Source organism: Melanostigma gelatinosum (genome assembly GCF_949748355.1).
Source record: "Melanostigma gelatinosum genome assembly, chromosome: 19".
Lineage (NCBI taxonomy): Eukaryota > Metazoa > Chordata > Actinopteri > Perciformes > Zoarcidae > Melanostigma > Melanostigma gelatinosum.
In genome coordinates, this window is record NC_136652.1 from 21654726 (window position 1) to 21668483 (window position 13758).

At 40.8% G+C, this 13758-nt stretch overlaps 2 protein-coding genes across 2 annotated transcripts; both read right to left on the reverse strand.

Annotated features, from left to right (window-relative positions):
- Positions 1-6175: 6175 nt before the first annotated feature.
- Positions 6176-8472, reverse strand: cox7a2b (cytochrome c oxidase subunit 7A2b). The gene is made up of 4 exons (XM_079290357.1): positions 8378-8472; positions 7936-8025; positions 6802-6886; positions 6176-6406 (listed from the first exon to the last, which is right to left on the reverse strand). The coding sequence occupies exons 1-4, from the start codon at positions 8393-8395 to the stop codon at positions 6348-6350; spliced, it is 252 nt and encodes an 83-aa protein (XP_079146483.1). The 5' UTR covers positions 8396-8472; the 3' UTR covers positions 6176-6347.
- Positions 8473-9873: 1401 nt separating this feature from the next.
- Positions 9874-13515, reverse strand: LOC306793678 (cell cycle control protein 50A-like). Its single transcript, XM_079291390.1, has 7 exons — positions 13272-13515; positions 12633-12752; positions 12449-12556; positions 12155-12242; positions 11931-12077; positions 11604-11810; positions 9874-11248 (listed from the first exon to the last, which is right to left on the reverse strand). The coding sequence occupies exons 1-7, from the start codon at positions 13494-13496 to the stop codon at positions 11055-11057; spliced, it is 1089 nt and encodes a 362-aa protein (XP_079147516.1). The 5' UTR covers positions 13497-13515; the 3' UTR covers positions 9874-11054.
- Positions 13516-13758: the final 243 nt, after the last annotated feature.

The following is a 13758-nucleotide window of genomic DNA, read 5'->3' on the forward strand; positions in this document are numbered from 1 at the left end:
CGTGAACCAACAAACAGGATAAAAGTGCACACGGGTTAAAGTGGGACTTGTGATCACGGACACGGAGGATCATGCATCACGTGTACATGAAAAGTTGTTTACAACAACTTGGGCCAATGGACAAAAAGTTTCCATGTACACGAAAGACCACAGATTATTATTATTTTAATATTTAAAAATGATATTCTTCAGGTTGGGGTTGAGAACGAGATCATAAGCCTACCCAAAGATCTAGCTCGCTATAATGCATTAAAATGAACAGAAAATAACCCAATTAACTAGAATTAAACAAGTTGAAGCAGCTTCATGACAAGTTCAGCTGAACTATGTTAACGACACGCCTGCTTCTGAATCAGCCTGATGCTTTCAGAGGCCAACAAATCTGTTTTTACAGCTAGAAAGGAGGACTCTGTCCTGATTTATGGGGTTATGCATCATTAATAAACTGCTTCCGAATTTATTTTCAGTCCAACCAAGTGATTTGAACGTTAGGCATTTCTTATACAGTTCTCTGTTGATCACCTAATCATTTACAACACATTGCAAAATGAAAAAGTAACAGTTTATCTACACTTTGATGTATAATAGCATTATTAATAGCATATAACAGCACATTTTAGAGACTTCTCTCTCAAAACTCTTCTTCCTAAACGCTCGCTGGCCTAAACTCAAACCCTGTCCAACCTCAAACAGGTGACGCGTGAGTGTAACTCTTAATCTTTTCATGCTGGAGGAACGTAATCCAACGGTAATCTGAGCTCCAGAGTTTGAGCTCATGTTATGAAACTCTGCAGCTGCACAGATTCTCCTGAAGCGACGCAATAAAACACACAATAAAACCACTCAAAGAACAACAACACATAAGCTGATAATAACACATCTAGCTGGAGTTCTAAAGATCACAGTGCTTCTTTTCTAGACCGCCAACCAGTTTAACATGTCAGAGTGAAGAATATCATTGTGAAATATTGTCGTGAAGCCAAGACTGTGGGTCAGCTGACCCGGTCGAGGCTTAACCGGGGAGGGTGACAGGACGTCAAAACAAATGGAGGAACCACCAACCTGGTGAGTCAATTCAGGGCCGCGGGCTGCTGCTTCTGTTTCCAACCGGACAAAAACTCCCCAAAACGCTCTTCAACCACACACACACACACACACACACGCGTACAAACACACATCATCCCGGCTCACATACGGAGCTCTACTTTGACTCACAGCTCTCTGCTCTGAACTGCTTTTATTTTGTCGTGTTTCTGGACGGGACAGTTGTAGAGCAGAGGCCTTCTCTGTCTCTTCGAGGTGTTTTGAGCCTTTTAAACTCCGGCCTCAACACGTCAAAGCATTCCACACGGTGTAATATATATGACCCCATTACGGCTGCCCCCCCCCCCCCCCCCCCCCCCCCGCTGGGACGTTAAAGAGGTCACAAGAGGTCAGAAACTCTCCTGATTCTCCTCCTGGTGATTTGATGAGCTTTTACTGCACTTTTTTTGTTTTGTTTTTCATTCTGAGAGAAAATCCAGAGACACAGAGGAGCAGATTTTTCTCCTCTCCGAACCTCCAAAAACATCTGGAAAATAATGTGAAACTCATATTTAGTCTTTCCGTTCCATCAGGAGAAAAGGACGGAGGGAGGAAACTTGGCCAAGTGCCGTCTGGGTTTTTTTTCTTCTTTTTTGAAACTGGAGAAATGTCTCCAGCGACAGATAGTCGAATGATAAGCAAGGGCCCCTCCTGGTGTAAAACAGATCAAACTACAGTCTGAGAGCGATGCCCCCCGTAAGCCCAAGACGACCTTCTTTCTGGTCTCTTGTTCTTTAGGATAGTTCTTCAGATACATTCCTGTCTTTCAACACGGAGAGATGTTAGTTGATGATATAAAAGAAGCACCAGACTGCTTGATTTGTTCTTTAAGGGAGAAAAGTTGAAACCATTCTGCTTTTCTATCAATATAACCGATTCTTCCTCATATTTGTTGCCTTTTCACCATCTTGAGGCCATATTTTATTGTACTTTGAAGTCTTAGCTACATCACAGCTCTAGGGAAAGTTACACTAATGGCTAAAACCACAAACAAAAAGCTGATATGCATAAATTCAAAGCAGATATCTGTTTTTTCTCTTCATGCGGAAATCTTGTGAATTCCTGAGGGACTGGGATTATTGGAGTGACGGACAGAATCATCAATCAAAAAGGTTAAACGGAGGCTGAAACGGCAAATCAGTTAAAAACAAATCGATTCACAAAACACACATTTGTCTTTCTCTGCATGATTCTTTTTTATTATGCAGCTGCACATTGGAGGCAGAAGGGAAAAAAGGGGCAGAGGTGAGAGGAGTTCAAGTGAGATGTGTTGGATCACAGAGAGGAGGAGGAAGAGGAAGAAGAGGAGGCTTTACCTTGACTCTGGGCCTGGGAGGACAGCAGCAGTGCCAGGAGGGCAGCCGCCAACAGAAACAGTCTGCTCTTCATCTTCAGCTCCTCTGGCTCAGCAGCACATGAATGAAGCTGCGAGACTGAACGAAGGAGGCGGTTAGACTTTTTTTTTAAACATCAGCCCCGCAGCAGCCTCAGGGCTTCACGAGACCTTCAAGGACACCTGCCTCGTGCGAATCTATTAGCATATACATCTAGGTGATTCAAATCCACTGGAAAACGCAAATTTCAGAGCAGATTTACCAAAATGCATATCTCCACGATCCTTGGGTCCTTAAACACTGCTTCCCAGACAACCAAAAAAAATATTACATGACAGAATTTATAAGTATTAACAATTAAAGTCAACTTAAGAGCTTTAAACTACCAATAAAGACGATTTAATGCAACTTTGTGGCAAGTTTAATGAAAACATGGCACAAAGGTAAATCTGTCTCTCTCTGTTAAATTCAGTTTCCTTCTTAGAGAAGTTTAAATTCTGGTGTAATTACACCGCAATACATCTACATCTGCATTAGTATCTAATATACCTGCTGATGAGACGCTCGAACGGAGAGAAAGTCTTCCCAAAGTTCAGAATTACCGAGCGTCAAATCCCGGCGTCGTGCGCAATTACGCACCGCGAAGCCAAGAAACAGTCCACGCGTTACTCAAACTATCCCAGATTGGAATTGGATGGTAACTGGAATATTGAGAGATAACAGAAGTCTGGAAATAAGTTATCCTTTACAACTGCATAAAATATATGTAATCTACCTGAAATCAAATAATTCACCTGAGGGGGGAGAAAAACCATAAATCATGCAGAACTGACCTATAGAGTCGAATTTCTTTGGTTTTGTTTCGAGAAATCTAAATGGAAAAAATGGTTAAAGTCTCTGTTGTAGACCCCCAACCTGAGAACAGGGAGCGTGAGGTGGTCCGGTGTGTTGAAGTCAAAGAGAGCTCCAGCGGTGTGGGTTGTTTTGGTGTTTTTTTTGTCGTTCCCAGACGCGTCGGCGAGCCTCTTTCCAAGTGGGAAGACTCTCCACACGATCTGCTACTTAACAGGGGGGCTGCTCCCAGCTCTGCCTGCCTCCGCCGCGAGCTCTTACGACATCCCAAAAAATGATGTGTAACCTCTCCAATAAAAGTGCTTGGAGACACACACACACGCACACACACGCAGGGACGAACACGCACACTCGGAAACTTTTATATAGTTTTCTGCATTCCTTTGCGGTGATGGAGGCGCTTCTGTGCGTCTCGGCCACAAGAAGACAGCAGTGCAGATCTGGGGGGGGGGGGGGGACTTTTAGCCTCTTTTTCATTTCGTGAATCAATGGGAAAATATTACACAGTCTGGTAAGAAATACTAAAACCCACAAGTCAGTCTTTCCCTCTTTCTTTGAATGAATCATTCCGGGTTGTTCAGGAAGTGTCTGCGGTCCTTTGGGCAGGATTTGATAAAAGAAGCAACAGCTGCACAAACTTTAATTCATGACAATTTTTAAAAAGTGGTCAGCCAATCACAGGGCTGATAAATAGAGACAACTCTTCGCACTTTAAGGGCGATTTAATGTCCAAAAATCTCATCATCCAAAAACTGTAATGAAGGTGAATCCCAAATGTTTTCTTTCTTCATTGCGGTGCAATTTTTGTGTCCCTACATTTATAAAAACCAACCCCAAGAAACGTAAAAATGAAAACGTCTCGTAGCTTTTATGAATGAACATGTGACAATTACAAATGTATTATCGTACCGGAGGGACGCGGGGTGCGCTAGCTCGCTAATGCTAATTTTTGTCTCATTTGTGGCCTAATAAACATTACATCAATGTAATGTTACTGTATTTACTTCATCGTAAAGACACAAAAGAATGACGCCGGACAACAAACCAACATGAGCATTATTCATATGTTATAACACTGGTTAATAGTTATCTTGCGTAGTGAGGACATTATTACATCATTAGCATAAATGGATGTTCAACTGCTTGCTAGGAGCTAACGCTAGCTAACTTTGTTAAGGTAGCGAGCCAGCTAGCTTTATTTAGACGTAGTTACAACATAACTCATGTGAATGTGAAACTAAGCAATTAGCTAGCTTAGCTTAGCTTCGTGTGTCATCAAAGTCACAAATAATGTTAAAATGACTTGAATTTGAAGTTAAATGAGTGCGATTCTGTCTCTGCGGCTAAAATTAAAACAAATAATTTCGCAGAATCCTAAAATGTTTGTAATGTGTTCGTGTTTCCACATTAATTGTTATAATCTCAGAACTGGTTTTAGCACCAAATAACGGCCCCAAATCTCAAAACTTTGTATGGAATCTAAGAATTTATATTATTTGTTGAACTCCAAAATGTGTTAAAGTGCATCAAAATGACACATTCATGAGAAGCAGCACCTCAAACATCTGTTGTAAGTCATCAAATACATTTGTAATACCACGATTTAAAGCATAAAGTTGAAATGGTTACATTGTGACAGGTGCTGAAGGACCCTCAGAAGACTCAATACTCTCTTCCTGGTTCTCAGCATCGTCCAATCAGAGACGTACAGCTGACACAGCAGATAACTGAAAAGTTTTCCTTTGCTGTTGTATTCAAGCTTCAGCTCCTCTCTGCTGGCTGTGCGGCGTTAAGCGATGTGTTGTCGGGTATTTTGGGTGTGGACCGACAGCGGAACTGGCCCGAGGCCGTCTGCACTCCGGAGTTAAATTAAGACAGACAACAGGGAGGAATCCAGCCAAAGAAACAAACCTACATGACCGGGAGATGTCTGCATAATTGACCTTTTTAAATGATTTATGTTTCCTGTTGTTTATGCCCAGAAGCAGCAGAAGTTAAGATGGACAGGTAGAGCGGTTGAAGGGCATTAATCCACTAAACCTCATGGAGATCTGTTGACTGACACTCTCAGCTGATCTCTTTGTAAACGTCGCCCTCTAGTGGCAGAGAACTCAACGTTCAGACAGGAAGCGTTACAGGATAAGTTGTGCTCGTTCCCTGATGAAACATTTTAAACAGATATTGCACTCGTGTATTCTGTGGAATTAAACATGCTTAAGTTTTGAAATGTGTTTAAAAAGTCAGCGCAGCCAAATTATATCTATTTTACATTTCTGCTGCCTTGGTTCATAAGTACAGTATCAATACAACACAAACTACATTCTCCAAAAAAAAAAAGAATTCACCAAAATATCTCAAAAACTGTTTCAACAAAACATTGCGACCTTCGAGAAGTGAGGATTTATTGCAGCGCTGTTATTACCGCACTCGATTCAAATTGATGTCATGAAAAATGTAAACTTTTGAGATATTTACTCCAAAAACAAGTGTCCTAAATGGTCAGACGATCAAGTCGTGCACAGTTTTGGGTTTATTGCACGGTACAGTTTACAAAGGGACTATTTCTTTGGTGGAAAGTAGTTCTAGTGAAAACTGTGTCTTCTAATAAAATACAAAAGTCATATTTTAGAGCAATAAGAACCACAAACTAGATTTATTTCCACCGCCGGTGAATGTAAGTAGAGGAAGAAATAACTTCCTGTTGTTCATAATCATATTTCTGTATTATTATTATTTGCTGTATCAATGAAGTAGAGTTCCTGATTGCTGATCAGAACCAGGACATTTGATTTTTAAACAGCACAAGATTGTTTTGCTTTAAAGTTTGTATTAAATCATTAAAGTAGTATTTTCTGCATCAAACTTTATTTAAAACGTGCATGTAAACAAGTAAGAGTTCAGAGAAAGACATCATGAGAGGTACTCTTTATTATTATTGATCCTCAGGTCATCAGCAAGAAATAAATATTGATCCCATGAACGTGAAACAGGAAACACACAGGCGGAGGGTTATCTGATCTTGTTTTTATACAGGATATAGATATTCATCTTGAAATGTAAACATCTGAGGGGGAGGAGTTAACCTTTCTTCTGAGGGAACGACGCCTTCGCCAGCTCGTACACAACAATCCCGATTCCTGGAAGAGAAAGCGGTTTAACAACTGATCAACACAATTACCTCATCACATCTTCAGAACACTATTTTAATGACTGTTGTAAAATAAGCAACTGTGAGCGTTCCTGTTGAACAAAGTAACCAAAGTATTTGAGAAACATCTTTCAGGTTTTGTTCACTTTGAAGTGGAGTTGTGCTCATTAATGTTCAGAAGGTTAAGATAAAAAATTTATAAAGAAAAATGTTTCCCTTTAAAACACGTCACGTTAAAGAAGACAAAGACAAAGACTCCTCTCTCGCTGAGACTTCAAATCACAAAAGAGGTGCGGCCATAACTACGTTACTAAACACACATGTTAGATTACACGAGGAATAAAAGCACTCTGCAGGTCAGAAGGTGAGGATCAGTGTTCTCACCCAGGAGGGTGAGAGCCATCGTGAACCTGTACAGGACGGCGTCTCCGCTGCCTCCTTTCAGATGAATGGGCAGCCCGTTGTCCTCCTGAGAACCACAAACACGGAGAACTGGCAACAACGCGGAACTCAATGAAACCAATGTGAGGAGGAATGATACGACTGCAACTAACCCCAACCCTTTAAACACAACTAGACCTTTTGTTGACGTACCCTCGGTCAACGTACTTTGATTTTATGATCACAAACTAAAGAAAGCGTCTGCGTCGTGCTTAGCGGCTCCAGCTGGTCATGCAGTCTGGATTCAATCATTGCTGAAGTTATTAAAAACATATTCCAGCCATGAAACCACTCTGTTTAGTCTGCGACATCTAAAAGTGATTTATTTTAAGAACACAAGCCTGAGATCTCCTGCACAGGCTCATCTAACATCAACTCATTCAATCTTTAAGAGGAAATAATAATCACATATTCTGCAGGTCAAACACAGAGACATGCACCATTAGTAGTCCACTCGTTGGTTTGTTCTCACACGGTGAACACTTATCTTTGGAGCTAAAAGGATTTCAGAGCTTCATGAGAAGAACCACGGCTAAAGAGATGGAGACATGCAGCGTTCACTGTAGAACCGGGAGGAACCGAACCAGGAAGTGAGCCCACCAACGTCACAACGTACAAGAAAGAAGCTCGACCGTCAGTGTTTTTATTTATTCTGGATTTGAAGACATTTTCAAGACAACTCTGAAGTCCTAGATTTGCTGTTTCAGCAACATTTCACATAACTCTTATATTCATAAGGCTGAGGTTTCATTATTCTGTGGCAGAATATGATAAATATCCGCTCTTATTCTGAAAGGTTTACTCAAGTAAGAGTATGAGCATAATCAGGAAAATGTACTTAAAACATTAAAAGTACTAAAAGCAGAAAAATGTCCCCTGTGACAGTTTAATAACAATACTACTTATTATACCATTAGATTATTAATACCTGTGTACTCATGTAAAAACAGGATTACTACCTACAATCTCAAATGTGTTACATTCCACCACTGCTCTTACGTCACATGATAAGGGGCGTTATATGGTAGATAAACGTCTTATAGTGTAATTAAATCAGATGATTGTGTTTTATTTTACCTGAAACACCTTCTGATTCTGCGGCACTTTGTTGTCGACCTGCCGGCGGACGGAGCTGGAGATGGTCCTCCGCGCCACCTGCTGGAGAGCCTGAGAACAACACGGAACACCAGCAAAGAAGTCACCACACAGGCGAGGACACACTGAACCCGCTTTACACAAATGTAATGTCAAGCCCACGTTTACATATAAAATACAACAAATTTAAAGGCGAGAGAATGCTCGTAAAACTAGCACGGAAGCTAAGCTAATGCTAACTCTTCCGGCGGCGGCGTCTTATCGTTACCCGAATTTGACCGCTAACGTTAACAGTTCGTCGCTAGCTTAATGGAGCCGCACTTTGCTCTTCAACACCGATTTTCAGCTCGTATATCCGCGTTATTAGTTAAATTATATTTTCAACTCGACAAACGTTTAAGTTTTAAGAGGAGAATAAACTTACAAATATGCTTCTGTTCATCTTTACAGTCCGTCTGCAGTCGCCTCTCACACAAGGACACAAGAGAGCCGCTTCCGGTTTCAGCTTCTTCGCTGATGTTGACGGCAGACTGTATTTGTGCTGCGCGCGCTGCTGACACCTACAGTCTTTAATACGAACTCCATAATTTATTCTTAAACGATTAACTTTAACTTACTGCCACTCTTCCTTTGTTCTATTCTTAACTTTTACATGTTTCATTGTTCTTATGACTTCCTTTTTTTATTTATATATTTGACATATTGTATTGTTCTCAGCATACCTGTTCTATTTGTTGTCTCTTTTTTGTTTCTGTATAATAATACACACACACACATATATATATATACACATATATATATATATATATACACATATATATATATATATACATATATATACACATATATATATACATATATATACACATACATATATACATATATACATACACATATATATATATACATATATACATACACATATATATACATATATACATACACATACATACATATACATATATATATATACATACATATATATACATATATGTATATACGTATATGTATATATATGTATGTATATATGTATATATATGTGTATGTATATATATGTATATGTATATATGTATATATATGTATGTGTATGTATATATGTATATGTATATATATATATATATACATATATATACATACACATATATATATACACATATATATACATATATATACATATATATACATATACATACATATATATACATATATATACATATACATACATATACATATATATACATACACATATACATATATATATCTCATATGGATTATTACATTCTCAATCATTTCTAGATATTAATGTTGAAATATATAAATGTAAAACGCTGTATTTCATGGTGATAAAAAAAATTAATTAAAATATGTTGGGGGAAAATTATGCATTGTTATATATTAAACTATACATTTAAAGTAATTAAAATAAACTTCACCTGTACCAGCTGCAATGTTAGTCATGAACACATATCAATAATTATGATTCCATAACATAATATATACAGTGTGCTGCATAATGAGTACTTTTACTTCTTTAAGTATTTGTTGATGCTGACCCTTTGGTACTTTTGCTCAACGAAACATTTGAATGCAAAACTTTTAACATAGTATTTCTACACTTATATCACTGAAATAAAATATCTGAATACTTCTTCCAGTTCTGTTGACAAAATAATACTTTGTCTACTTTCAAAACACATTTATACTTTGTGTTTATTCAGAAGCACAACTCCAAGTCTCTTTATTTTTACATTTTAAATTGCATGTGTCCTTTCTCCTAGCCTGTGTGGATTCCTCCTGGGTATCAATAAAGTTCATCTCATGTTTAGTAAACCTATGATAACATCCTAAACATCATGCTGATGAAGCAAAGAGAGGAACAATCAAACACTTCAGTCAGAGTTTCAATTTAAACTACACATTTATTCATTTAAAGCAACGACACGACACAGATGAAGTATAAAAAGAAATGTTGAATCAAGTGCTTCTCATGATTGCAGACGATTGGATGAAATGTATTAAAAGAAACCAATAACTAACATCGTCACATTTAAACACACAGCATCCAACGATGGCAGGATGCGTGTGGAACAGTGCTGTGCATGAGATGCAAGTGAGACGAACGCACATTAAATCACACGTATTGAGTCATATCATGCTGTGTTGATGTCGTTACTGTTATTGCATGTTAACGACAATGAATGAAGCCACGACGCAGCGTCAGCGTTCAGTTTCCTGCATTACTCACTCAGTTTACACTTCGTCAAACTTTACACACAATAAACCCTGAAGTCAGTCGTGCAAATACCGGCTTTACAACGCAAACAGTTACTACAAATAAATACAATTAAACATATTAATTGTACAGCTCCCGAGCTACAAACCTTTTGTTCCCTCTGACGTGGAACTTGCTTGACGAAACGAGGCACAAAGACGAGCGGCTCAACGATCACATTTACATCTCGGAAAATACCCAGCATGCAACGCGGGACTCCCTTTGACTGCAGCAGCCTGAAGCTCAGAGGTGCAACGAACAGTATTTATCCCAAAATAAAGCGCTGTAGTCATAAGTATTCATACATGTATCACATTTTCTGTAACTGCAGACTTCTCTTTCATGCCAGGAGGTAATGTGAAATAGATGCCAGCATGTTTCTGTGGCCTAAGAGCAGTCAGCGATCACATCTCCACAGGCGGAGTAGCGTACAGCTGTTCACGTATATATCTTTGTTTTTAATGCACTGGTATCGGATCAGTACGGGAAGAAAGAACCGGCATCAGAGCAATAATCAGTGTGTGACTGTAGGATGTGAACTCCTCAGGCTGGTAACCATGGCTTTAATAAGTACTGCACTGTTCACACAGTGAACTTATCTTGTTAAAAACGGACTTATTCTTCCAGGAACTCGGACTACAGTTTCTACAGTGAAGGCAGTTATCAGTCGGACGTTGAACATCTGCCAGAAGCTGTAAATTTGTGGCTACTTTTCCGTTCGCTTTGGCAAATAATCAGCGGCTTCAAGCCCTAAGAAGTGTTTATTTACATATTTTAATACTCATGTACCAGTGTCGGGGGTCTCCGGATGACGCCGGTTGCCTTCGGCTCAGTTGGAAATGTCGCCGCCGTTGTTCCGGTTGCCGCATTTGTGGTGGATGACGAGCAGGACGACGCCCAGGAAGAAGCACACGGAGCCCACGGCGATGTACGCGATGCCCAGGAACGGGTTCTTGCCGCCCATCCAGGAGATGGTGCTCAGGATCATCCGCTTCCTGCCCTCGAAGCTGCGGACGGGGTAATCTGGTTTCAACCGGTTAAAGGTTCGTCTACGGATCAAAATGACCTTTTTATTTACGTTTTATTTCTGATTTCTGTCACTTGATGCTTTCATGTCGCAGCAGGATCATTAAAAACAGACACAGTCTGGTTACTAATAACTAGAAGAAAGAATAATAATGTTAAAAAGCTGATTTCATGTCTGAGCTTTGGAACAAAAGGCCTTCGTCAGCATTGTTGGTCACATGTTGTGATAAAGTTACTCGTGAGGGCTTCATTGTGTTTGAGACGACCAGAGTTCTCAGCATCGACTGGAGTCAAATGTTTTCTTCTTCTTCTCTCATTTATAGAACGGCGGTGAGTTTCACATGAAGGATACTGTAGACGACCTCCAGCGTGTAGTTTCCTCGCGGCAGAGTTGGAACCAGGCCGCTCTTCTTGCCGATGATGCGGTAGAGTTTGCGGAAGGTGGGCAGGGCGGCGGTTCTCATCCACACGATGAAGTCCTCGTTGATGAAGCCGTTGTTGTCCTGATCCGAGTCCAGCTCGTAGACGGGCCGGCGCCAGTTCACCGGCTTGGTTGTTCCTGAAACAGAAAGAACAGCGACGGACGAGTGCGTGTTGACAATGTCCGTATGTGTTGAGGTTCAGGAGGAAATGATCTTTCAGTGTGCTTGAAGTTAAACCCAAACGCTGCGGCTGCTACCTTGAAAGACGGCGGTGAGGTTCGGGTTGTCGACTCCGGGGTTCCCGAACTTCACGTGCTTGTCGGTCCACCAGGCGATGCCGGTCGTGTTGAGAGGGATCTGGATCTTCGTGCCGTTGGGGTCGTTGTAAAACAGCTCCAATGTGTCTGCCGCCAAAAGACGGACGTTTCGATTCAGACAAGTGGATTAAATGGAAATCGATGCGTCGTGTTCTGGTTCTCACCGTTGAACATGCTGTTGGCGATGGCACCACACGGAGCGATCGGCTTGTTTTCGTGGTAAGCGTACGGCTCGCACTCCTTACTGGGCTCCTGTGAGGGAAGGAGACGAGAAGGAGACTGAAGATTAACGCCACCTAGTGGTCAAAATTACGCTTCTGGTCAACGTGTTCAACAACACGTCAAACAACTGAGTTTAACGGAAGTTTAACCAACAAACCGTCTCAGGATTTTGTGTTTCTGACGTGTGAACTCGTGTTTTTCGTGCACAGCTCTAACGGATCAGACGCGGTCGGTACCTTCAGGGATTTAGTGTTTCCGTTCAGCTGGCTGTCGTCTCTCGACTTCACGTAGCGCCGGTGGTTCTGGTAGAAGTTGGAGAGGCCGTAATACACGTAGACGTTGCTCTGTTGGGTTAGAAAGAATAAAGTATGAAAGACATTGCATCGCAAGACAACAAGCGTCGGATGCATGCGACCTCACCTCGTACGGCTGCTCCAGGTAGAAGGGGATCGTGCAGGTACAAGGCCTGGTGCTGTTCCAGCTGAAGTTCTGGGAGCAGTTGAAACAAGGACTGGACATGTCCGCTCCCGTGTAGTCAATCTGTACAATACATAGAATATAGAATCAGTAGCTACAGCGAGCTTTACACTCCAGCAAAACCACAAAATGGAGCTTAAGATCTGGTTAGAAGATGAAGAAATAGTCAAAGTAACGACGTTTCATTGTAATTTAATAGTCCATCTGTAATAAGGTTGCAGCCATGATACAATCATAGATTACACATCATACATAATAAAGATAAATTATCACTATTATTGAATTATAATGACAGATTATCAAAGGAAACCGTCCTGTGAAAACACCAAACTCCGTTTAAAAATCACCCATTTTAGTGTTTCCATTAAACAGACAAAAGCAATGTTTTGGGAGTTAGATGTGAAGTTTATTGTTGAAATAAAAGCTCATCTTCGGTCACGTGTTTAGCCGAATGTACCGGTGAAGCCTAACGTTTCACAAAATGTTGATGTTGCGTTACAAGCGCCGTGGAAACCTCCAGATATGCGCGATTTAAGTTAAACTGCGCAATTGTTGCATGAGATTTTGGCGTGACGTCGTCACCTCGAGCTCCTTGATGTTGTTGGACGTCACGAACAGCCCGATGCCGATGGGGATGAAGAGGAGCCCGATGATGAAGAAGGCCGGCAGCACGGTGCCCGCGGTGAGGATGGGCTGCCAGGCGGGAAGCCTCTGCTGCTTGAAGGCCGTGTTCTCCGGCTTCTTGCTCCGCAGCGACACGGTGACGGCTCCGTCCTCGTCTTTGGCGTTGTAACTAGACGCCATCATTGTTTTCTGCTGCTTTTACAAAACACGGAAGTGAAAAGCAACCACGCAGTGACGTCACTAATTCAGTCACACGGGTGGGCGGTTGGTGCTGCCTTCAGGTGCTGCCGGGAATATCGGAAATTTCATATATCAACCAATTCATCCAACAAAAATAATGTATGCGATATTAAGAATATATATATGTTCAATACTCAGTTTAAAGACATGGATGTTTATATTTTTAAACTTTGTTATCGCACATCTTTTTCAGCTATAAAATTCC

Coding starts and splice junctions, on each gene's coding strand:
- cox7a2b (XM_079290357.1), bottom strand. Junction 6,887..7,935: donor AGAATCAGAAGGTGTTTCAG/GTAAAATAAAAC, acceptor TGTGGTTCTCAG/GAGGACAACGGGCTGCCCAT. Junction 6,407..6,801: donor GATGGCTCTCACCCTCCTGG/GTGAGAACACTG, acceptor TTTCTCTTCCAG/GAATCGGGATTGTTGTGTAC.
- LOC306793678 (XM_079291390.1), bottom strand. CDS start 13,496: ATGATGGCGTCTAGTTACAACGCCAAAGACGAGGACGGAGCCGTCACC. Junction 12,753..13,271: donor ACAACATCAAGGAGCTCGAG/GTGACGACGTCA, acceptor TGTATTGTACAG/ATTGACTACACGGGAGCGGA. Junction 12,078..12,154: donor CGCCAACAGCATGTTCAACG/GTGAGAACCAGA, acceptor TTTTGGCGGCAG/ACACATTGGAGCTGTTTTAC.